At 42.6% G+C, this 23,893-nt stretch overlaps 1 protein-coding gene across 3 annotated transcripts in view; it reads left to right on the top strand.

Moving 5' to 3' along the window:
* The window catches only part of PDE10A (phosphodiesterase 10A), a 777,492-nt gene that overhangs the window by 711,398 nt on the left and 42,201 nt on the right, over positions 1-23,893 (top strand). For 2 of the 3 annotated variants that reach the window (XM_013966645.2, XM_018053453.1), the window contains 5 exons: positions 1,664-1,722; positions 3,634-3,685; positions 12,805-12,947; positions 15,210-15,302; positions 18,160-18,346. In XM_013966645.2, coding sequence (XP_013822099.1) covers positions 1,664-1,722; positions 3,634-3,685; positions 12,805-12,947; positions 15,210-15,302; positions 18,160-18,346 — 534 coding nt within the window. The remainder of the gene's footprint in view (positions 1-1,663; positions 1,723-3,633; positions 3,686-12,804; positions 12,948-15,209; positions 15,303-18,159; positions 18,347-23,893) is intronic. The other variant, XM_018053454.1, reaches the window with a different exon arrangement.

Raw genomic sequence — 23,893 nt, 5'->3', positions numbered from 1 at the left:
CTAGAGCCAGACATCCTGGAATGTGAAGTCAAGTGGGCCTTAGAAAGCATCACTACGAACAAAGCTAGTAGAGGTGATGGGATTCCAATTGAGCTCTTTCAAATCCTGGAAGGTGATGCTGTGAAAGTGCTGCATTCAATATGCCAGCAAATTTGGAAAACTCAGCAGTGGCCACAGGACTGGAAAAGGTCAGTTTTCATTCCAATTCCAAAGAAAGGCAATGCCAAAGAATGCTCAAACTACCACACAATTACACTCATCTCACACGCTAGTAAAGTAATGCTCAAAATTCTCCAAGCCAGGCTTCAGCAATACATGGACTGTGAACTTCCAGATGTTCAAGATGGATTTAGTAAAGGCAGAGGAACCAGAGATCAAATTGCCAACATCCGCTGGGTCATCGAAAAAGCAAGAGATTGCCAAAAAAATCATCTATTTCTGCTTTATTGACTAAGCCAAAGCCTTTGACTGTGTGGATCACAATAAACTGTGGAAAATTCTAAAAGATATGGGAGTACCAGATCACCTGATCTGTCTCTTAAGAAACCTGTATGCAGGTCAGGAAGCAACAGTTAGAACTGGACATGGAAAAACAGACTGGTTCCAAATAGGAAAAGGAGTATGTAAGGCTGTATATTGTCACCCTGCTTATTTAACTTATATGCAGAGTCCATCATGAGAAACGCTGGGCTGGAAGAAGCACAAGCTGGAATCAAGATTGCTGGGAGAAATATCAGTAACCTCAGATATGCAGATGACACCACCCTTATGGCAGAAAGTGAAGAGGAACTAAAAAGCCTCTTAATGAAAGTGAAAGAAGAGAGTGGAATAGTTGGCTTAAAGTTCAACGTTCAGAAAACGAAGATCATGGCATCTGGTCCCATCACTTCATGGGAAATAGATGGGGAAACAGTGGAAACAGTGGCAGACTTTATTTTGGGGGGCTCCAAAATCACTGGAGATGGTGACTGCAGCCATGAAATGAACAGACGCTTACTCCTTGGAAGAAAAGTTATGATCAACCTAGATAGCATATTCAAAAGCAGAGACATTACTTTGCCAACAAAGGTCCGTCTAGTCAAGACTGTGGTTTTTCCAGTGGTCATGTACGGATGTGAGAGTTATATTGTGAAGAAGGCTGAGCACCGAAGAATTGATGCTTTTGAACTGTGGTGTTGGAGAAGACTCTTGAGAGTCCCTTGGACTTCAAGGAGTTCCAACCAGTCCATCCTAAAGGAGATCAGTCCTGGGTGTTCATTGGAAGGACTGATGCTGAAACTGAAACTCCAATATTTGGCCACCTCATGCGAAGAGTTGACTCATTGGAAAAGACTCTGATGCTGGGAGGGATTGGGGGCAGGAGGAGAAGGGGATGACCAAGGATGAGATGGCTGGATGGCATCACGGACTCGATGGACGTGAGTCTGAGTGAACTCTGGGAGTTGGTGATGGACAGGGAGGCCTGGCGTGCTGCGATTCATGGGGTCGCAAAGAGTCAGACATGACTGAGCTACTGAACTGAACTGAACAATTTTTAAAAATCCTTGAAGTAGTGATTGTGTTATGCCTTTTTAAATAAATAAGGTAAATAATATTCTGGAATGTTCATTCCTAAAATAAACAAAAATCCCTCAAAATTAACAGCCACTGTTTTGTATGGCAGGTATGCAGAGGTCTTGCCAAACAGACTGAACTGAATGACTTTCTACTCGATGTATCAAAGTAAGTGTTCATTTCTAGGGATGTGATAAGCTCTAACTGGTCAACAGTTTAGATCAGGCGCCAGCCCTCACCATGACAGACTGCTGTCCACTGCAGTCACTAGCAGAAGATCAGTCTTTATCAGGCACGTGATCCGGTAAGTGTGGTCCATCATGTTTGCGATTAGAGTTTCCTTCTCATCCCCATCCACTTCACGAGTAAAGGATCAAAGATGTATATGTGATCATCTTAATTTGCAGTTCAGCATATTTGTAAATGACTCACTAGAAGGTGTTAGAGACTATTCAGAGAGATGCCCTACGTGTTTCTGTTTTCGTAGGAGAGAATTGACAGCAGTAGAAGGGGAAATGTTGTAGTTTATCATTTTCCCGAAGTCCTCTCTGGCCTTTGCTGTGAACTTCAGTAAATTAAAGCATACTATTAACATTATCGTTTCAATTTTCCCATGTGTAGTAGCTCAGGTGCCATTCTCAAAAAGATGCTGCACTTCCCCGGAGTTTAACCTAGGAAAAGTCTCTTAGACTGGCAGTGGAAGCAAGGACAGATGTTTATTAAATGTCAGATCCACACCAGGTTTGCTTGCTATAGGGAAGGTCATGTATTCATCTCTCTCTGACCGTCTGCTCAGTGGCTGAGATCTGAAAACGTCCCAGGATGTGCTAGCTTCAGGGCCTCACCCCACGACAGGTTATTAACTCAAGGAGCACTCCGCAACAGCTCTGACGCTGTTCCCGCTGACGTGTCCCTAGCTTACTCATCACCAAGTCCCGTAATCCCCTCACTTGTGATTTTGAAATTGCATCTTTGTGTTTTGAAATATTAAGTTAGGGAAGTTTGGGTTGGAGGGCGTGCTCTTTTGATTCCCTCAGCCAACTATCAATATCTTCTCTGAGACAGAATGAAACAGTATGTCTGGACACCAGATGTGACTGCTTCAGAGACGCCTGGGAAGGGAAGCCGTGTTCGGCCTCTTGCTAGCCTATCTGAACACTTTGCAAGCCTCCCAAAGCCCAGTTAAAACCCTCATGTGACACCTTAAATCTCTTCCCCAGGGGGAAACTCATTTTCTTCAACCTGTTCCTTACAGGATATTCCTCAGTAGATGTTGTAACTAAGCATATTAACAGCTTCAAGTCAGATGACTTCTCTTCTTGAAAACAGCATTGTTAATTGCTATAAGTTATCTTAATCCTGAATACATGGCTAAATTCTCACAGACCTAAACTGAGAGCAGTACCTCGCCAACAGTCTGTGTTGAGTATTTGCTGCATATTCCCTGTAACACATGCGTACTGATTTATCTGTTTCTCCAGTCTACGTTTTAATATACGTGCCATGTGCCCCACAGATATTTACTTGCAGTTCATAATGATGAATCTGTATTTACTTGCGTAGAGTTGTCAGGTCCTATCATTACTTGTATTCTGATATTTCTTCTCAAATGAATTTCCCTGCTTTTTAAAAAAATACAGTTAAACTACATTCTAGCTTTTGGGATTTTCAGTGACTATTTATATTTTTATCTTATTAATGATATTTAGCAAATTTAAATATTTTTATTTTATATCAAAGTTATTAATGAGATGTTAAATTTGATGTACCAGTTTTATTTCTTCATCGTTTTAGTTAAATGCTACAAACTTTTTCTCTACCTTGAATACTTGCTGATAAAATAATTACTGAAGGCGATCTCTGGAATTAGAGCCCTTATACTAAAGTCAATGGTAAACTTTCGTTTACCTCTTTAAAATAATATTATTGATTATTTCCCCAAAAGGAAAAGAGTTAAACAACATATACCTTTCTGTTTTTTTATTTAAATGTAGACAAAATTGGGAAATGTATTCAAAGTTTAATATGTTCTGTGTTCTAACAACATTACTTAAAGATTTTACCTTTCTTTTTTTTCAGAACGTATTTTGATAACATAGTTGCAATAGATTCTCTACTTGAACACATAATGGTAGGTTGCCTTCTGTTGTAAAAATTATTTTGTTTAACCTTTGGTCATGTCCTAATGTGGGCTTCCCTTGTGCTCAGGTGGTAAGGAATCTGCCTGAAATGCTGAAGACCCAGGTTCTATACCTAGGTTGGGAAGATCCTCTGGAGAAAGAAATGGCTACCCACTCCAGTATTCTTGCCTGGAGAGTCCTGTGGATAGAGGAGCCTGGGGGGACACAGTCCACAGAGTTGCAAAGAGTCAGACACGACTGAGTGACTAACGCTACTCTTAGGTGTCTTAATATATGATGGAGCGTTTTAATGTACAAGACATACATGCTGTTTTAAATATGATGAAAGTGATCTGGAGGCATCACCTTGATTGATCTGTCACTTCCGTTCATTTTGGAGGGGTTATGGATAATGTTTTGAAAAATACCACAGAGTTTTCCATTATTTAATGGAGAGCTAATTTGAAAAAGCATTTAATCTCTTTTTCTTTGTTCAGAATACCTTTTGCATGTAGGTTTTATTAGGCATTTCCGATGATTCTTTCTAAAACCCTGAGTTTCACTCTACTTAGGTTTGGTCTAAGTTATTTCCCTCTTCCAGAAGACTCACGGGCTAGAACTGAAGGCTCCAGGAAGTAGAGTTTGGTTTCCCCACGTGAAGTGTTGCTGCTTTAGTGCTGGGAGAGGGTCCGCTGAGGGCGGGCTCAGGGTGCTGGAGGTGGTGTGCATGTGGGCATGAGCGTGCCAGGCAGGCTTGCTTGGGACCATCTATGCCTTGTTGTGTGTTTTGATAAGTGTTCTTTCTCCTTCCCGTTTTCCTGGTCTTTCTCAAGACATAGTGATCCTGCGCAACAAGGCTTCCTTTCATCCCCAGGTTTCAGGGTGCGCAGTGATCTGTTTCGCTGATGTCATGGCAGGTCAGGTATGAGTGTGCCCTGCGCAGCGTCAGAGCGTTTCCTGAGGGTCATGTAGGGGTCACTGCCTTCAGCACATTGTCCCTGTAAGTGGTTACACTGATGATTTGACAGTTGACCCTTGAGCTGCAGGAGTTTGAACAGGCCCACTTACACGTGGACTTTTTTCAGTAGTTAAGCACTGCAGTGAGACTCCATCCGGAGCTGTGGAGTCTGTAGATGTGGGACTGTGAGTACGCACAAACCGCATATGTGGAGGGCGGTAGAGGCTAAATGTGGGTTTTTTATTGGGTGGGCAGTGCTCAAGGGTCAGCTTTGTTTGGACAGAAAAAGAAAGTAACTGATAGCACAGTAAAAAGAAAAATAGCCTCTTTGGTTATGACAAAATTTAAGGAATTTATAAAGCAATGAAAAGTATTTAAGAAGACATAAAAATATATAACATGAACTGACATATAGCTTGTACCAGAAGTACAAGAAATGCCATTGGCCAGTTCTTGTATTCTTAATGTTATGTTAGAAAACAGTTTTATTGAGATATAATTCATGTACAGTACAGTTAATCCGTTTAAAGTGCTTAATTCAGTGGTCTTTACCATATTCTCAGATAGCTGCAACCATCGCCAGTGAATCTTAGAGCATTTCATTACTTCAGAAAGAAACTTCCAAGGATTTTAGCTGCCGCCTGTCTGTTCCCCATCCCCTGAACCCCCCAGCCTGCAGTAACTACTGATTTACTTTCTCTTCTGTGGATTTCACCTAAATCCCACATAAAAGGAATCCTGTACTATGTGGCCTTTCCTGCCTGGCTTCTTTCACTTAGCATAATGTTTTCAAAGTTCATGCGTGTTGTAGTATGTGTGATTACTTCATTCCTTTTTGTAGGCAGCTAATATTCTAGTGTGTGAATATGCATACCGCCATTTTTAATCCATTCATCAGCTGGTGGACATTTGAATTTGTTTCCACGTTTTGGCTAATGCAAATGCGACTGTTTTGAACATTTGGGTACATTATTTTTGTTGTTTTAACCCCTGTTTTCAGTTGTTTTAGGTAAGAGTGGAAGTGCTAAGTGCTATGATCATTCTGTGCTTAACTTTTTGAGGAGCGGTCAAACTGTTTCCGTGGCACCTAACACGAGTTTACCTTCCTACCAGCAGTGCACACGGCTTCTGATTTCCCCACACGCTCACCAACACTGGTCATCATCTTAATTTTTGATTATTGCCATTGTAGTAGATGTGAAGTACTATCTTAGTGTGGCTCTGATTAGCAGCTCCTGGTGACTAATGGTATTGGCTGTCTATCCACGTGATGAAAGATTCAGATCCATGGACTGCTTTTCACTTTAGTTTTCAGTGTCGAGTCCTAAGACTTCTTGCGTTTTAGATATCACTCCCTTATTTGACGTATAGTTGGAAAATATTTTTCCCATCTGTGTTATTAATATCTTTTCACTTTCCTGATAGCGTGAAGCAGTAACGTTTTTAATTTTTGTGGAGTCTAATTTATCTTTTTGCTTTGGTTGCTCACACTTGTGTCATATCTAAGAATCCACTGCCAAATCAGATACCATGAAAACTTATTCCAATATTCTCTTCTAAGAGTTTTGTAGCGTTAGCTTCTATGTTTAGTTAGGGTACTCACTTACGTTAGTTCATTTTTGTTCATGGTGTAAGAACATGTCCAGTTTCCTTCTTTTGCAGGTAGCGATCCAATTTTACCAGCAGCATTTGTTGAAAAGACTCTTATTTCCCCTTTAAACGCGGTTTTCCTGGAATCAGTTGAGCGTGCTCACACTGTTTTCTTCTTAGGGTCTCCGTTCTATTCAGTTGACCTATATGTCCAGCTTAATGACAGTACCATCTCGTCTTGATTACTGTTGCCTTATAGCAAGTTTTGAAGTCAGCAAGTGTGAATTCCTCCAAATGTGTTCTTCGTATTCATTTCTCTTTTGGCTATTTTGAGTCCCTTGCAATTCCATATAAATTTTAGAAACCAGCTTGTCAATTTCTACAAATAGGTCATATGGGTTTCTGATAGGGATTTTGTTGACTGTACATCAATTTGGGGAATATTGCCTTCTTAATAATATGAAGTCTTCCAGTACAGGAACAAAGGCGTTTTCCATTTATTTAAATTTTTCTTAATTTTTTCAACACTGTTCTGTAATTTTCAGAGTACAAGCGTTGCCGTTATTTTGGTAAAGTTATTTCTAGATGTTTTATCTTTTAATGCTGTTAGGCAGGAGACCTGGGTTCAATCCCTGGGTTGGGAAGATCCCCTGGAGAAGGGAATGGCTACCCACTCCAGTATGCTCGCCTGGAGAATCCCATGTACAGAGGAGCCTATCGGGCTACAGTCTATGGGGTCACAGAGAATCAGACATGACTGAGTAGCTAACACTTTCACATAAAGTTACTCCCAGATGTGTATCTTTACTGCTGTTTCATGCTATTATTAATGTGTTCTTAATTTAATTTTCAGATGTTTCATTGAAAATTTATAGAAGTAAACTTGCTTTTTCTGCCTTGATCCCCCATCCTACAGTCTTGATGAACTCATTATTTCTGGTAGTTTCCTGGTGGATTCTTTAGTGTCTTTTATGTCATCCACAATTACTGATAGTTTTAATTCCTCCGCCCTAATCTGTAAACCTTTTTTCCCCTCCTGTTGCATAAGTGTCCTGGCTAGGTCCCCCAGGGCAGTACTGAACTAGGGGATGGGGAGTGCGGATATCCTGTGTCCATGCTGCAGTCTTTCACAGGTAACTGTGTGGGTTAGTTGTGGACTTCTCATAGGCAGCCTTTATCAGGGTGAGGCCATCTCCTTCTAGTCCTAGCTTTCAGTGTCTTAAATCATGATGGGATGTTGGGTATTGTCCTCATTTATTTTCTCTGCCTTTATTAAGATGACCATGTGTTTATTTAAATTTTTGTCTTATTGCTCTATAGTGTATTATCCAGAGTGGTTTTTGGATGTTATATGAACCCAGCATTTCTATGATATATCCCTCTTCACCATGGAGTGTGACTTACATCGGAATTACCTTGAATTTCATGAAATCTTAAGTAGAGTTGATGTGTTTAGTGTATGGAGTCTTGTGCAACAGCATTGTCTTATTTTCAATTAAAAAAAAATCTCCCTTGATTGGATGTACTGACTTTGATCCCCCATATTTGGTATGTTGTTTTTTCAGTTTGCAATCTTGGATTTTCAAGAAGGATCATTTATAGTGATAAGTGAGAGTGGTGGTTCTATTTCCCCAGTGTTCACACTATGTCTTGTTTCTTTTCTACTGGGTTTGCTAGGACCTGAGAACACTGTGGAGTGGACCAGTGAGAGTGAATATATTGTAGTTTCTTCAGTGTGCATGCTTCTCATGTGACCTTGCTGTGTATAACTGTTGAAGGTCCCCCATTAGATACTGTTTATTATCTTAAAAATGTTTCCTTTGGTTCCTTTCTTTGAGTTTATACCCGATTGGGTGTCAAACATTATCAAATTTTGTAAGTCATTATTAAAATTATGTAATTTTTCTTCCTTTAATCAATTAGAATAGGGAACTATATTAATTTATCACTTAGTGTTAAATGACTCTTGCATTCCTGGAATTATCGATCCCTGTGTAGTGGGGGTTTCCCTGGTGGCTCAGACAATAAAGTGTCTGCCTGCAATGTGGCAGACTTGGGTTCGATCCCTGGGTTGGGATGATCCCTCGGAGAAGGAAATGGCAACCCACTCCAGTACTCTTGCCTGGGAAATCCCATGGACAGAGGAGCCTGGTAGGCTGCAGTCCATGGGGTCGCAGAGAGTGAGACACGACTGAGCAACTTCACTTTCACTTTTCATGGTGCTGTAGTCTTTACTCCTGAATTGGTTGCTATTATTTTTCTGACTTTTTCATCTACGTACATAAGTAAGATTGCTTAATGGCTGTCTTTTTTGCCGGTACTTAAATTCTCTTCCTCATCATTAATTCAATTAATGGATATTTTCTCCCTCTCCCCCCTCTCTCATATCAGCTTGTTTGTCAGTCTGGACTCTCTGGTGTAAGGCGAAAGACGTCACTACCTAACTCACAATAGCCTGAGAGAATCAAGGGGAAGTTTCTTAGCTTGTATCACCCTGGAGAGACCTGAAGGTTCAGAATCCCGTGATTGCTGGGCCTGGGGCTCAAGTGACATCTTTAGGAATGGGCTGTTCTGGCTCTGTGCAGCTTACCTCTGGATAGGCCTTGTCCTCTGGAGGCTTCACTAACCCTAAGAACAGCAAGCTCCTACTCCCTCCTGTTTGGCCTTCTAATCTTATGTATTTTTTTGACACAACCAGATATTTTCAGTCTTTTTAATTAACTTTTTTATATGACAGCTGTCATTTCATAGATAGCATTTACTAATGAAATGTACAGCTTAATTATAGCTTTAGTAGTTTCTTTGCTCGTCAATTTTGCTTACGCTCCAGGTCGTCCTATGCTTTCTTGAATTTATCTATTAATTTTTTCTTGAGCTCATCTCCTTTTCCAGAGTAGTTCAAAAGTAGTCATTTTCTGAGTACTTTGTACTTCTGAAATATCTTCATTTTGCCTCATGTCTGAATGTTAGCCTGATCTGGTAAAGAATTTTAAGTTTAAAATGTTTTCCTCAGAAATTTCAAGATATATTTCCACTGACTTTGAAATCCTCTATTGCTGTCAAGAATTATTTCCACTTATAAGTAAACCTGTGTTTGTATGTAAGAGAGAGAGGGAAGGTGTGTGGGAGATAGGCTGGCTTTTATGATGACCTTGTGGCTCAGTTGGTAAAGAATCCGCCTGCAATGTGGGAGACCACAGTTTGATTCCTGGGTCGGGAAGATCCGCTGGAGAAGTAAAAGGCTACCCAGTCCGGTAATCTTTGGTCTCCCTGTGGCTCAGCTGGTAAAGGATCTGCCCGCAATGCGGGAGACCTGGGTTCGATCCCTGGGTTGGGAAGATCCCCTGGAGAAGGAAAAGGCTGCCCACTCCAGTATTCTGGCCTGGAGAATTCCATGGACTGCACAGTCCTTGGGGTCTCGAAGAGTTGGACACAACTGAGCGACTTTCACTTTTCACTTTCTGAGGCTTGGGTTACCAAAATATGCCTAGGATTTCTTTATTAATTCGTTTCTAGCTTCTGAGTATCATTTCAAACTGAAAGCTTAATATTCAGGGAGAATTTTAAAAATAAATGTGTATTTAGAGTGACTTATCTTAAAGCAGAAGTTTTTCCTACTACTTGTAATTGTTTTCAGTTGATTTTCTTGATTTTTCAACATATTCAGTAACATCACCTAACATTAGAACTGTCGTCTTTTACCTGCTAGTGGTTTAGTCGCTCAGTTGTGTCTGACTCTTGCGACCCCGTGGACTGTAGCCCGCCAGGCTCTTCTGTCCATGGGATTCTCCAGGCAAGAACACTGGAGTGGCTGCCTCCAGGCGAGAATACTGGAGTGGCTGCCATTTCCTTTTTCATTCTTTCACCTAATTGTGTATTAATAATTATGATAACATATCTTTGTCTTGTGAAATAACTTTAATGTCTTAATGTTAATAGGATGATTCTGATATTGTATTATTTTCTATGATGTAGACTATAATCTTCACATATTATTAGGGTGTCTGTGTATACTGATATATGTATGCATACATATATATTTTTCTTCTACAAAATTTCTATTTTAAAAAATTTTATCATAAATACTGAATTTTGTTACATATATTTTTTGATAGCCATGATAATAGTCATGTGATTTTTCTCCTTTTTTTTATTGCTTTATGAGCTATAAAAATAGACTTTCCAATACTGGAAGTTGTGAGTGAAGTGTAATTTTAAATTACTAAACATCTAAAAATATTGTCCTCAAGTTTGACTTCCTGATACTTTTCTTCTCTTTCCAAGGTAAATTGGTCTGTGATTTTCTTTTTTATAGTATCTTTGTCAGTTTTAAGTATCAGTGACATAGCAAGGGTTGTAAGCGTAACTAGAGAGGTTTTGTTTTGTCTGAAGTTGGATGTGTGTGTTGGTTGCTTAGTCGTGTCTGACTCTTTGCAGCCCCGTGGACTATAGTCCACCAGGCTCCTCGGTCCATAGGATTTCCCAGACAAAAGTACTGGAGTGGGTTGCCATTTCCTTCTCCAGGGGATCTTCCTGACCCAGGCATCTGTCTGAACTTACACTAGTTTAAATTAGATGAGACTTTATTTTTGAAAATTCTTAAATGATTTATATTTGAAATTACTTGGGCCTGATGCCTTTTATGAGGATAATTTTTTTTTACAGTATTTTAGTCATCTGTTTATTCTGATCTCATTCAGATATTTCTCTCCCAAATTCATTTTCTTTTTCTAGAAAGTTGTCCATTTCATCCAGATGTTTACAACTATTAACATGAATATGTGCCAGAGTATTAGGCAACTGACATGACTGCTAAGGGTGCAGATTTCACCGTATATGATTTACCAGTTCAGGGTCGTTATTATCATTTAATAGTTCAAGATTTCCTGAGCTTGCTAACAGTGCAGTCCCACCACTTCCTTCCTTCCTATATGTTGTTCCTCCTTCTCAAGTGTTTATTGAGAGTTGTTAGGTTATAGAGATATCTGGTGTGTTCTAACCTGAGGGCTGGCAAATTTATTATGAAGGGCCAATAGTAAAGCTTTATGCTTCTTGGGTCATAGTCTCCTACAGCTATTCAAGGCTTCTGATACAGCAGCTGTGAACCACTCATAAAGCGTGGTTTTGTCCCAGTGAACCTTTGTTTGCAAGCGGGGTGAGTTTAGATGGCCTGTGGACGTTAGCTGACCTTTCTCTAAGCCTGGTTCTGGGCATTTGGGATACTGTGGAGGAAAGGAAGCAGTTTCTACTGCCCTGGAACTCATGAGTCAGCTAGTGGAGGAGAGAAGTCCCCTGGGAGTTGGCACTCACGATGCCCAGGGTACTTGGTTCACGGTGCATAAGGAACATCCAGTGTTTGTTGGGTGAGTGAGTACAGCTGCTAACAACAGGGAAGACAAAGATGAAAGATGAGGAGGAACAGGTCCCTAAACCACTCTGATTTCTTTCTATGAAATCTCTAAGGTATTTTTACATGAGATCATGTATTTTTCCTCTGGCCACAAGGTGGCCTAGGAACCTTTTGCATAGACTTTATAATGGTTCTTCTCTGAGCAGTCATTTCATGTCTGTCATCTACAGGGTTGAAGTTGCCAGAATTCTGAACATATGTAAATACAGTTTTTGTGACATTGCTGTAATCCCAGCCCACTGGGGACAGTGAGAAGTGTTAGGCATTAGAGAAATACTCATTGAAGGGAATTGATGGACAAATGAATGGCTATATTAATACACAGTTTTCCATTCAGAAAGAGTAAAGCGTACTTGTTTCAAGAGCTTAGGCCATGGCAGCAGCTTGTGTGAGTTCCCATGCCAGATCCACCCTCTACGAGCTGTGCGGTAGTAGACAAGTCGCCTCTCCGTGCCTCGGGTCTTCTGGCGTGCAAACTGTTATTGTGAGGGTTAAGTGAATTAGTGCACATAAGTACTGAAAAACTGGCACGTAGTAAACACTACTTGTTGCACATTATTGTTAGTGTAATAAATAAAGTGCTGCTGCTGCTGCTAAGTTGCTTCAGTCGTGTCCGACTCTGTGCGACCCCAGAGACAGCAGCCCACCAGGCTCCCCCGTCCCTGGGATTCTCCACTGTCCCTGGGATTCTGGAGCTAATGTAAATATGAGCACTTGGAGTCTCATTAGAGGTTGTATGTCATATTTTTTTTACAACTGGTGTTTCACAAACACCCACCATTGGAATAGATGCTGACCTTTGAGCTGGCCTTCGAGCTGACTGAGACTCGGACGAGGGCACCAGGGAGGCCTGGGAGGTTCCGGGAGGAGCCAGGGTGGCAGGCTTTTGGGGAATGAGGCCGGTTCCTGCCCCCCAGCCCCCGCGGGTGCTGTACTGCTCCCGCCCCCGGCACCGCAGCCCGGATGCAGAGCAGCGGCTGGCGTCCGCCCCATGGCCAGTGACATAGCTTTAGTTTTGTCCTCACATGCCTGTATTTATCTAATCATAATGCTCACTTCCCGCCCTGTTCCAGTCTAGAACAGCTGCAATTCATGTATATTTCTGATAACGTTTACCTGCAACCTCTTTGCACCTCTCACCAGCTGACTTTCGTTTTCTCGTTTGTCTGTAGATATATGCAAAAAACCTGGTGAATGCCGACCGTTGTGCCCTTTTCCAGGTGGACCATAAGAACCAGGAGTTATATTCAGACCTTTTTGATATTGGAGAGGAAAAGGAAGGGAAGCCCGTCTTCAAGAAGACCAAGGAGATCAGGTACAGCGCGCAGGAGCGTGTGGTTGCCTTGGCGGCAGCCGGGCAGGTGCTCCGTCACCCACGTGTCTGTGCCTCTTCACAGGCGTGCTGACAGCACTTGTCATACTGTGATATCATTCCCACCAGGACCCGCCTCCTGAAGGTAGTGCTTCTGGGCATGACATTGCAGTGCCAGCGAAACCGCGCCTAGGAAGCTTTAGCGTCACTCCTGGAAATGCCGTCTTCCGGAGGCGGTCCTTTTGGAAATCATGTTGGAAAAACTTACTAGTGCTCCCAGGTAGGTAAAGGTGCGCCCCGCCTGGGGTCTGCAGGGCCTCCCGTGTCTAGAAGCAGGTCCACTTAGACAATTTCGTCCCCTTCCCCTCGCAACCCAGAGAGCTGTCTGCAAGTCCGGACTGCAGTGAAACTGACCCGGTATATTTCCTAACTTCAACACATTCTCCTGCAATCCAACAGCCGGTTTAACCGATTGCAGCGCACTCTTGCGCTGCGTCTTAAAGCTAGAGCGTTCTTGGATCTGCCAGTGGCCGCAGCTGTCACTTACATGAGCAGGACAGCCTTTGGCTGGTGGCTGAGTCCTGCCACCACCAGGCACCTACAAGGAGCACGCCACAGAGCTAGTTCACGTCAAGCTGAGCGCTCAGAAGCTTTTTTAGACATTCGCATTTCTTCTGTCTTACACATGTATACAATGTTTAACTACTTTTCCATAAGGTACTCTAAGGTACCGTGGTAGTTGCAACATTCCGAGTGAGATGCTGTCCCTTATTAATAGGACCGGCTCTTCATCTGGGCCGTCTGTCTGCACACAGGAAGCCTGGAATGTGCCCACACTGACGCCCACCACGGGGTACTTCCCCTTCTGTGCTCCCGGGATGCTAGGATTCCACACTCACAGAACGCTGCCTGCAGGCACCATTTAGGTTTCTGTAAAATAAAATTTCGTTTGTTTAGAGCTCAGTAGATTCATCTGGATATAGTCATTTAGGTAAAGTCACTTCTCCTGCTGAAGGTTTGAGAGCTCCTCACCAGGGCCGGCATTGGTCTCCTTTTGAAGACATTAACTTGGAGCCTGCACTTCCAAGCGCAGAGAGAACAGGGAGCGGGGTGTGGTTGGCTGTAACTCTCTGGCTGACCAGTCAATGCCAGCCATTTACCTAAGGGCAAGCCGCTCTGTTATGTTTCCACTGATCAGACATAGAGACCACACTGAGCTACCCTCAGACCGAGAAAATCAAGAATAAACCGTGAAACGGGCTCTGTTACTCTGCTCAAGGCCGTCTGATTTGTTGCGTTCATGTTGCTCAAAGCACAAGAAAACGGGGGCAAAGACAGCCTTGCGTTTTACGTAGTACAATGCTGGGTTCACTTGTTGGTGTTTTAAGAAAAGTTAATTCTCTTTGGTGTCAATTCTCTTTTGAATTTTCCTTAGGGAAATCAATGGGGTGGAGCTTTATTTCAAGAATGATAATTTTCTATAATGTTGAAAATGTATATTTTTCAGCTACTGAAATATGCAACTATTGTGATTATAGATATCTTAACTATGTTTTGAATGAGAGCATGTATTATTATAATATTGTAATAAGAAAACTATTTATAAATATGAGAATATATTTCTGTATAAAAGAAAATACTAATATTAGATATCAAAATATATCCAATACAATAATGCCTGTATTTTGACTGTTTTTAAATTTAACGAATTAGAGAAGTGAAGATACCAGAAGTCGTAAACTGTGTTATTTTGGTAGTTACATTGCAGAGACCTTAAAATTGAGGTCCTCTGTCTCATGATCATATAACCTGTGGGTTTGGTTATATGTGTGGTGGAAAGTGTACTGGTGTTGACCTGCATTCTTGTTTTTGCTGTGCCACTCATATTTTAAGTATATGGGCAAGTTACTGAACCCATATGGGTCTCAGCTCACAGGAAGAATTATTTTAAAAAACTCATGTTGAAACATGCTGTAAATTATAAGGTATTTTGCAAATCTAAAGGATTATTATTGGTCAGTGCAGGAGAAGGCTAATTAATTTTTCAGTTTCAATTTGTGATTCAGCATAATTTAATACATTATGAATTATGTCTTGTAAGATCTTCAAGTGATTACCATGCAGTGTTTTTGAGCTTCACCTTTATACCTTTTGTAGTAAAACAAGCATTTAAAATAGCAGTCTGCCTTATTCAGTGTTTGCTGGCAGTGACGCGTCTCAAGTTCTTCTGCAACATCTGTGTGCTCCTGTCTTCTGTGTGTGCAGGTTTTCAATCGAGAAGGGGATCGCCGGCCAAGTGGCAAGGACCGGGGAGGTTCTGAACATCCCAGATGCCTACGCAGACCCGCGCTTCAACAGGTGAGGCGGCCTCCTGTGCTCCAGCCCGCCTCCTTTCCCGTCCAGCTCAGCTGAAGCCTCTGCGGTAGGGCCCCAGCTCTCCACGTCCCAGCTCAGTCAGTTTTTCCTCTTTGATGCTGTTATGCTTTCTTTGAACCAACTTATTATCAGTAGTCAGTGTTTTCAGATCTTCATAAAAAATGATAGATTCGAAACCATTGATTGTCTCCAGCTGTGCATACGTGCGTGCAAAGTCGCTTCGCTCGTGAAAGACTTTGTGACCCCATGGACTGTAGCCCACCAGGCTCCTCTGTCTATGGGATTCTCCAGACAAGAATACTAGAGTGGGCTGCCATGCCCTCCTCCAGGGGATCTTCCCAACGCAGGGACTGAACCTGCGTCTCCTACGTCACCTGCACGGCAGGCGGATTCTTTACTACTAGCGCCACCTGGAAGCCCCTATCTCCAGCTGCAGGAGTTTAAAATGTTTTAAGGAAAACTAAAAATCAAGAGTTTAAATTTATAAATTTTTTTCATTATAGTGTCATCATTTTGTCCTAAGCATATCCTTTAGCAAACCGTATCTTCAAAGGCTGTAACACATGGTGATAAAAGTACCTATTTTAAATCCTGGCTCTGTCCTCTGTCACCTTTAGAACGTCCCGAAGTGAGTGACTGAATCTGTCACAGCCTCAGTTGTTTTCTCATCTTTAAAGTGGGCACAGTAATACCTATTTTGTAGGTTTTTAAAAATTTTTTTAATTAGAAAAAATATTCAGAAAAGGCCTGGCAACTTCACATGACACAAAGTAGGAACTCAATCAGCTGCAGACGTTATTGGATATTAAGATTGCTAATAAATTTTTGTTTGTTTTGAGTTACTTTGGAGAACTAGAAACCAGTTTATGTAATTTGATTTAAAAAACTTTCAAAATTGAAAGTCTCAAGGTTGATGCCCTGAAAGTTGAAGGTGATGGTTCACCTGTTTTGACAGCAGTGTTCTGTGCATTCACGATCGGGTTTCCTTTAGGGGACAGTTAAATAGCATAAGCAATGGGAAGTTTTTCAGGTGTTTGATTAATGTCTTATTGCATAACTTTTATATAAACAGAGCTGTATCCTGGTAACATATTTTTTCAATAAATTGAGTGTGCTGAAAATCTCAATTTTTGTCTTAAAAAAGCCAACTTGTCGTTTTAGTACTTAAATATTGAAAATACTTATATATCCATATATAAAAGCTTTTTAAATAACATGAAAAAGAAAGCAACAGATTGTGAGAACAATTTGCAAAATATATATCTGGCAAAATATTTGTATCTAGTATATATATATATTTTAAAAAACTTCCAAGAGAACCCAATTTAATAAATAGGACACAAGATTTTAACAGATGCTTCACAAAATAAGATCGACGAATGGCCATTAAACAGATGAAAGATAAATTTAGTTGACTATGAAATCCTGTTACATACAAGCTTAAATGGTTTAAATTTTTAAAAAAGTGATGCTAGCAAGCATTGGCAAGAATATGGAGAAACGTGGATGCTCATACCTTGCAAGTGGGAGTGTATGTTTGCACAACCACCTTGGAGAATAGATTCACAGTGTCTTATAAAGTTCAGCACACACTTACAGCCCTCGTTCAGCTCCACTTCTGGGTAACGCTCCAAGAAAAACAGCACCTGTCCACACAAAGATTTGTAGACAAATCTTGAGGGCAGCATTATTCATAATTGCCCCAAACTGGCAATTAACAAATAATGTCCATTAACTGGTGAAGATATATATAAAATGTGATGTACCTGTACCATGAGCTTCTGCAGCGGCTCAGTGGTAGAGAATCTGCTTGTCAGTGCAGGAGACGCAGGTTAGATCCTTGGGTCAGAAAGATTCCCTGGAGAAGTGAATGGGTATCCACTCCAGTATCCTTCCCTGGGAAATCCCATGGAGAGAGGAGCCTGGAGGGTTATAATCCATGAGGTCACAAAGAGTCGGACATGACTGAGAGGCTGAACACACACACACACACACACACACACACACACACACATATCCACACCATAGAATACACTCAGCAAACAAAAGGGCTGAGCTGCTGATAGTGCAACACGGGCAAATCTCAAAACCATCACTCTAGGTAGCCCATCAGAGAAGGCTACCGACGAACTCATTGCCTGTAGTCGTAAAATTGCTCCTATGGAATGACTCCTATTTTCAAAAACTATTTTGAAACTATTGCCCCTATATCGGGAGTCAGCAAATCTCTTCTTTGAAGAATCAGACAATAGGTATTTTTGGCTTTGTCAGCCACAGCATCTGCGTCACAGCTCTGTTGTGGGGCAGTGGGAATCCGTCAAGGAATGGTGTGGCTGTGTCCCATTTATATTGCTTACAAAACCGGAGGGCGCCAGTTTGTACCCAGTCTGTAGATGGCTGCTCCCTGCTCTAAATTGTTACGGTAAGAAGTCCCATTTAAGTTTGTTCAGCAAGTTTACAGCGCTCAGAAACCTGGCCAAGTGCGAACAAACAGGTCATTTTTACCGAATGTATTAGACTGTTCTCTAAATCCACAGTTGGCATGTACTTTGTGACGTGGGATGCTTCTCATTCGAACCAGATGAGAACCTGAACACCTCCTGGAGATGGTTCTGAAAAACTCTCTTGAAAGCAGAACTGGGTTAGAATATTTTCAAAAAGGTTTTATTAAAAACCACGTGCGTGTGTCTCCACTGTCTTTGAGTTTAGAAGCTACCCGTTCCATTGCCTTGAAGTGTGGGAGAAGTGGGACTGGGCTGAGTGTGCGGCGGCACGTGGCTGACTCTCTCCTGCCTGTGCTGTCTCTTGTGCTGCCGTCTCGCCCCCGCCGCGGGCGCAGAGAGGTGGACTTGTACACGGGCTACACGACCCGCAACATTCTCTGCATGCCGATCGTCAGCCGCGGCAGCGTCATCGGCGTGGTGCAGATGGTCAACAAGCTCAGCGGCAGCGCCTTCTCCAAGACGGACGAGAACAACTTCAAGATGTTTGCGGTCTTCTGTGCTTTAGCCTTACACTGTGCCAATGTAAGTCATGACGTTTTCACTACTTGGTATGAAATTTTATAAACTTTGAAAGTGGTTTCCCCCCCCCCCATTTCCTTTATAAACCCCAAAGAGTGATTCCTGGTTATGCATATCTTAGGAAATACCTTAAAATTCCTTGGAAGGAAAAAAAGAAAAAAAAACAACCTGATTTTTGCATTTATTTTAAGGTGTGAGTTTGATAGAAAGAAAAATGAGGTGAATGTGTAAGGTTTCCCTTCCCTGATAACTACCGATGTAGTTTCGGATGTAATCTACCAATGTAGACAAGGTTATCCAAACCCGAAGAGGTTGTCGTTTGTGCTGCGCTTGAGACTCTGGTGCAAAAAAAAAAAAAAAAAAAAGAGAGAGAGAGAGAGGGTAATAACTCGAGTCTTAACACCAAGAAGGAAAGTTTCCTCTGCGAGGAAAAGGGAGGCAGCCACTTCACGTGTCTATCAGGTGCTGTGTGCAGGCGTGCTTAGTCTCTCAGTCGTGTCTGACTCTTTGAGACCCCACAGACTGCAGCCCACCAGGCTCCTCTGTGCATGGCTTTTTCCAGGCAGGAATACTGGAGTGGGTTGCCATGCCCTCCTCCAGGGGATCTTCTCCACCCAGGATTCGAACCTGTGTCTCCTGCACTGAGCCCCCGATGATGTATTCATTTAATCTTCACAACAGCCCAGCTCTGTGTACTGAACAGTAAGATTAGGTTCCGTTTATTTTATAAAGTCTCACTTTAAAAAAGCTGAACGTATCATCTTTCTTTTATATTTTAAATGAGTCAAACATTTAGTATTCTATGAACTCTAGTCATCCTTCAGTGACATTACTGGAATTCTGAACTCGGAGAAGATTTTATTAACCTTTTGTAAAGCCAAATCAACATGCACGGGAATTGTCACCCTAGTAATTTAGAGAAATGTGTCTTTTTCATTGTGAGTAATGAAAATAGCAGAGAAGACTCGGAACAAAATGGCAAAAAATAATCGTCTGGTGATGAGGGGTGGCTGTGCATCGCTCGCAGTCCTTCCTCATGGGGGCTGCGCTGTCACCCGACCCATCGGAGGCAGACCGGGGCAGCTGTCAGACACTTCCAACTTCAGACGTCTTTTATACCAGCATATCTCCTCATCAGTAAAAAGATTGACAGAATGCATCTGTTTAGTTTAAAAGTTGCAGGAAATATAATTTCTACTGTATTCTAAATATTGACCTTTATAATTTTAAAATATATTCAGTGGAATCTAGGTATTAGAATAATTTGACATCTATTAATAGTCCACTTCCCTGAAAGAGAGCATGGCAACCCACTCCAGTATTCTTGCCTGGAGAATCCCATGGACAGAAGATCCTGGGAGGCTACAGTTCATGGGATCGCAAAGAGTTGTACACAACTGAAGCAACTTAGCACAGTCCACTTAAAAATAGAATGAGAAACTCTTACCACTTATCATTCTTTTCTCTCTTTGAACATGTGTTTCTGTTACCCCACAGAAGTTTATTCTAATATATGTTGCACTTTAAAGTGTTTTTTAAAAAAATTATAATAGTCTAAAACAAACACGTGTAAGGAGTGTTAAAAATTAATTTTGACCTGTAATGTTATGTCACGGACCTCCCAGGTGGCACAGTAGTAAAGAGCCCGCCTGCCCATGCAGGAGATGCAAGAGAGAAGGGTTTGATTGCTGGGTGGGGAAGAGCCTCTGGAGTAGGAAGCAGCAACCTGCTCCAGTATTCTTGCCTGAAAAATTTCATGGACAGAGGAGCCAGGAGGGCTATAGTCCATGGGGTTGCAGAGTCAGACATGACTGAGCAGCTGAGTACACACTATTCAGTTCAGTTCAGTTGCTCAGTCGTGTCCAGTTCTTTGCGACCCCATGAACCACAGCACGGCAGACCTCCCTGTCTATCACCAACTCCCGGAGTTTACCCAGACTCATGCTGATCAAGTCGGTGATGCCATCCAACCATCTCATCCTCTGTCGTCCTCTTCTCCTCCTGTCTTCAATCTTTCCCAGCATCAGGGTCTTTTCCAAGGAGTCAGTTTGTGACAAATACCACAGACTGGGCGACTTAAACAACAGAAGGTTATGCTTCTGTGGTTCTGACAGCTGCAATGTAAAGGTCCGACTGCTGGCAGTTTGGTTTCTTCTAGGCCTGTGGCCTCCTGCCTTCGTGTGTCTCCGCGTGGTCTTTTCCCTGTGATCGTCTGTGTTGCAGTCGCCTCTTCTTATAAGGGATTAGGGCCCGCCCTAGTGAAGTCTGTAAACCGCTTTAGTCTCTTCCCTTGGGGCTTCCCCAAGTGGCTCAATTGGTAAGGAATCTGCTTGCAATGCAGGAGACCCAGGTTCGAGCCCTGGCTAGGGAAGATGCCCTGGAGAAAGAAATGGCCACCCACTCCAGCATCTTGCCTGGAGAATTCCGTGAACAGAGGAGCCAGGCAGTCCATGGTATCGTAAAGAGTCAGATACAACTGAATGATTAACTTTTTTTTTTAGCATTCAACCTAGAGTCGTTACTTATTCTGTCTTTTATGTCCTAGGCATTTTGAAGTGTATAGTGAAAGTGAAAGTCGCTTAGTCATGTCCGATTCTCTGCAACCCCATGGACTATATAGTCCATGAAATTCTCCAAGCTGAAATACTGGAGTGGGTGGCCTTTCCCTTCTCCAGGTGATCTTCTTAACCTAGGGGTGAAACCCAGGTCTCCCGTATTTCTAGCGGATTCTTTACCAGCTGAGCCACAAAGGAAGCCCAAGAATACTGGAGTGGGTAACCTATCCCTTTTCCAGTACATCTTCCCGACCCAGGAATCAAACCAGGGTCTCCTGTACCTTAAGTGGATTCTTTACCAACTGAGCTATCAGGGAAGCCCTTTTGAAGTGTACGGACGGGTTATTTTGTAGGGTGTTTCTATTTTGGTTTTGTCTGGTGTTTCCTCATGGCTCTCTCGAGGTAATCATTTCGGCAGAAACATCTCAGAAGGCTGTGTGTTCACAGTGCCAGCTGCAAGCAGGCTCTGGGAAGGAGGTGTCTGCCTGGTTTCTCCACTGAAACATCCTTTCCCCCTGTTGTCACTATTTCAGAAGAGAGTTTACACATAAGCCTGGATATTCTTTGCTGGATCTTTCTCTCTCTCTGTCTCTCTCTGCATGTCAGAACTTCCTCCTAACTCCAGAGAATTCCTTCCAGCTATTTCGTCTCCGCCTTTGGGATATTGCTCTCTGAGAATGTGGCTCCCACTATTTCAGCATCAAGTTTATTTCTACTTACCACGTTTACTTTTTGGGAAGCCCTAAGAGTTGCAGATATGCTGATGACACCACCCTTATGGCAGAAAATAAAGAGGAACTAAAAAGTCTCTTGATGAAAGTGAAAGAGGAGAGTGAAAAAGTTGGCTTAAAGCTCAGCATTCAGAAAACGAAGATCATGGCATCTGGTCCCATCACTTCATGGGAAATAGATGGGAAAACAGTGTCAGACTTTATTTTTTGGGGCTCCAGAATCACTGCAGATGGTGATTGCAGCCATGAAATTAAAAGATGCTTACTGCTTGGAAGAAAAGTTATGATCAACCTAGATAGCATATTCAAAAGCAGAGACATTACTTTGCCGACTAAGGTCCATCTAGTCAAGGCTTTAAAATTACTGTCTCTCTCTTTTTTTTTTTTTTTTAAGTAACTGTTCCTCTTAAGTGATTAATCGTTGTCCTACACACCAGGACCTCTGATAGTCTCTTGGCTTGCGTTGACTCATTTCAGGAGTCTAATGACTTTTGAGATAAGCACTGTTGCTTTCCCCTGTAACCTCAGGAAGCTTGAGGCCCTGAGAGGGTTAAGTAAAGTGGTGTTTGTGGGGTGACAGAACTTGGGTTAAAATGCAAGCAGTTTTTTTTTTTAATTTTTGAAACTTATTTATTTAGGCCTACGGAGTCTTCACTGCTGCAGGAGGGCTTTCTCTAGGTCGGGGCGGGGTGCTCTCTAGCCGAGCGCGGGCTTCTCACTGCAGTGGCTGCTTCTGGTGTGGAGCTGGGGCTCCAGGGCACGCGGGCTTCTCACTGCAGTGGCTGCTTCTGGTGGGGAGCTGGGGCTCCAGGGCACGCAGGCTTCGGTAGCTGCGCTTCCCAGCCTGTGCTCAGGAGCTGTGGCACACGGGCTTAGTTGCTTCACGACTCGGGGGATCTTCCCAGACCAGGGATCAAACCCGTGTCTCCTGCATTGGCAGGTGAAATCTGTACCAGTGAGCCACCTGGGAACTTTGCCTAACTTTACATCTTCTCTGTAGAGAGGATGAAACGTTTTAATAAGAAGCTGTTTTTATTATTGCAGTGAGCCTAACTGCAGAGAAGGCAATGGCAACCCACTCCAGTACTCTTGCCTGGAAAATTCCATGGACAGGGGAGCCTGGTGGGCTGCTGTCTATGGGGTCACACAGAGTCGGACACGACTGAAGTGACTTAGCAGCAGCAGTAGCAGTCAAGGCTATGGTTTTTCCAGTGGTCATGTATGGATGTGAGAGTTGGACTGTGAAGAAGGCTGAGCACTGAAGAACTGATGCTTTTGAACTGTGGTGTTGGAGAAGACTCTTGAGAGTCCCTTGGACTGCAAGGAGATCCAACCAGTCCATTCTGAAGGAGATCAGCCCTGGGATTTCTTTGGAAGGAATGATGCTAAAGCTGAAACTCCAGTACTTTGGCCACCTCATGCGAACAGTTGACTCACTGGAAAAGACTCTGATGCTGGGAGAGATTGAGGGCAAGAGGAGAAGGGGACGACAGAGGATGAGATGGCTGGATGGCATCACTGATCAATGGATATGAATCTGAGTGAATTCCAGGAATTGGTGATGGACAGGGAGGCCTGGCGTGCTGCGATTCATGGGGTTGCAAAGAGTCGGACACGGCTGAGCAACTGAACTGAACTGAACTGAAGAGTTGCTTTCATCTTGAGTCGATGGGAACAGGAAGAGTTTTATTACAGCGATTGCTCTTAATCTGAACTCCACATGAACCAAGATGCCAAAGAGTATGGCAGCCCTGTCATCAAAAACCGTTTTTAATGATCTGTCAGCTGAAAATTTATTTAGGTCCACGTTCAAGTACCTTATGAAAGCTTTAGAAACCACTTGTAGACTTTAGTAACACCAGTATTTGATTTAAGAGATTTTTGTACTAGTGAAACTTGAGAAAGGGGTGATTTGAAATGAGAGGTGGGAAAAGAGCATTTTTAGGTAAGAGTCCGGGTGAAAATCAAGGCGGTGGAACTTGATCTCCTTGAAACCGTCCGTGTTTCTGTGCATCCCTTGAGGATTCACTGAGTCCGTCCCAGGGAGGGCGCTGTGAGGCCGGTTCAGCAGGGCTGTTGCAGAGCTCAGGGCACTCAAAGCTCTCCTTAGCAATGAATGTTGCAGCAGAAACCTGGACTCCACCACGGTCGAACGATCATACCAACCCGAATACCAAGGTGAGACAAGGAAAAGAACACTCCTCTGCAAAGTCGTGAATAAGCTGGCAGGCATTCTGTTTTTATGTTGGGGCAAAGCTAGTAGA

This window comes from Capra hircus, chromosome 9 (genome assembly GCF_001704415.2).
Source record: "Capra hircus breed San Clemente chromosome 9, ASM170441v1, whole genome shotgun sequence".
NCBI lineage: Eukaryota > Metazoa > Chordata > Mammalia > Artiodactyla > Bovidae > Capra > Capra hircus.
This window is presented reverse-complemented; position numbering and strand designations above follow the sequence as displayed.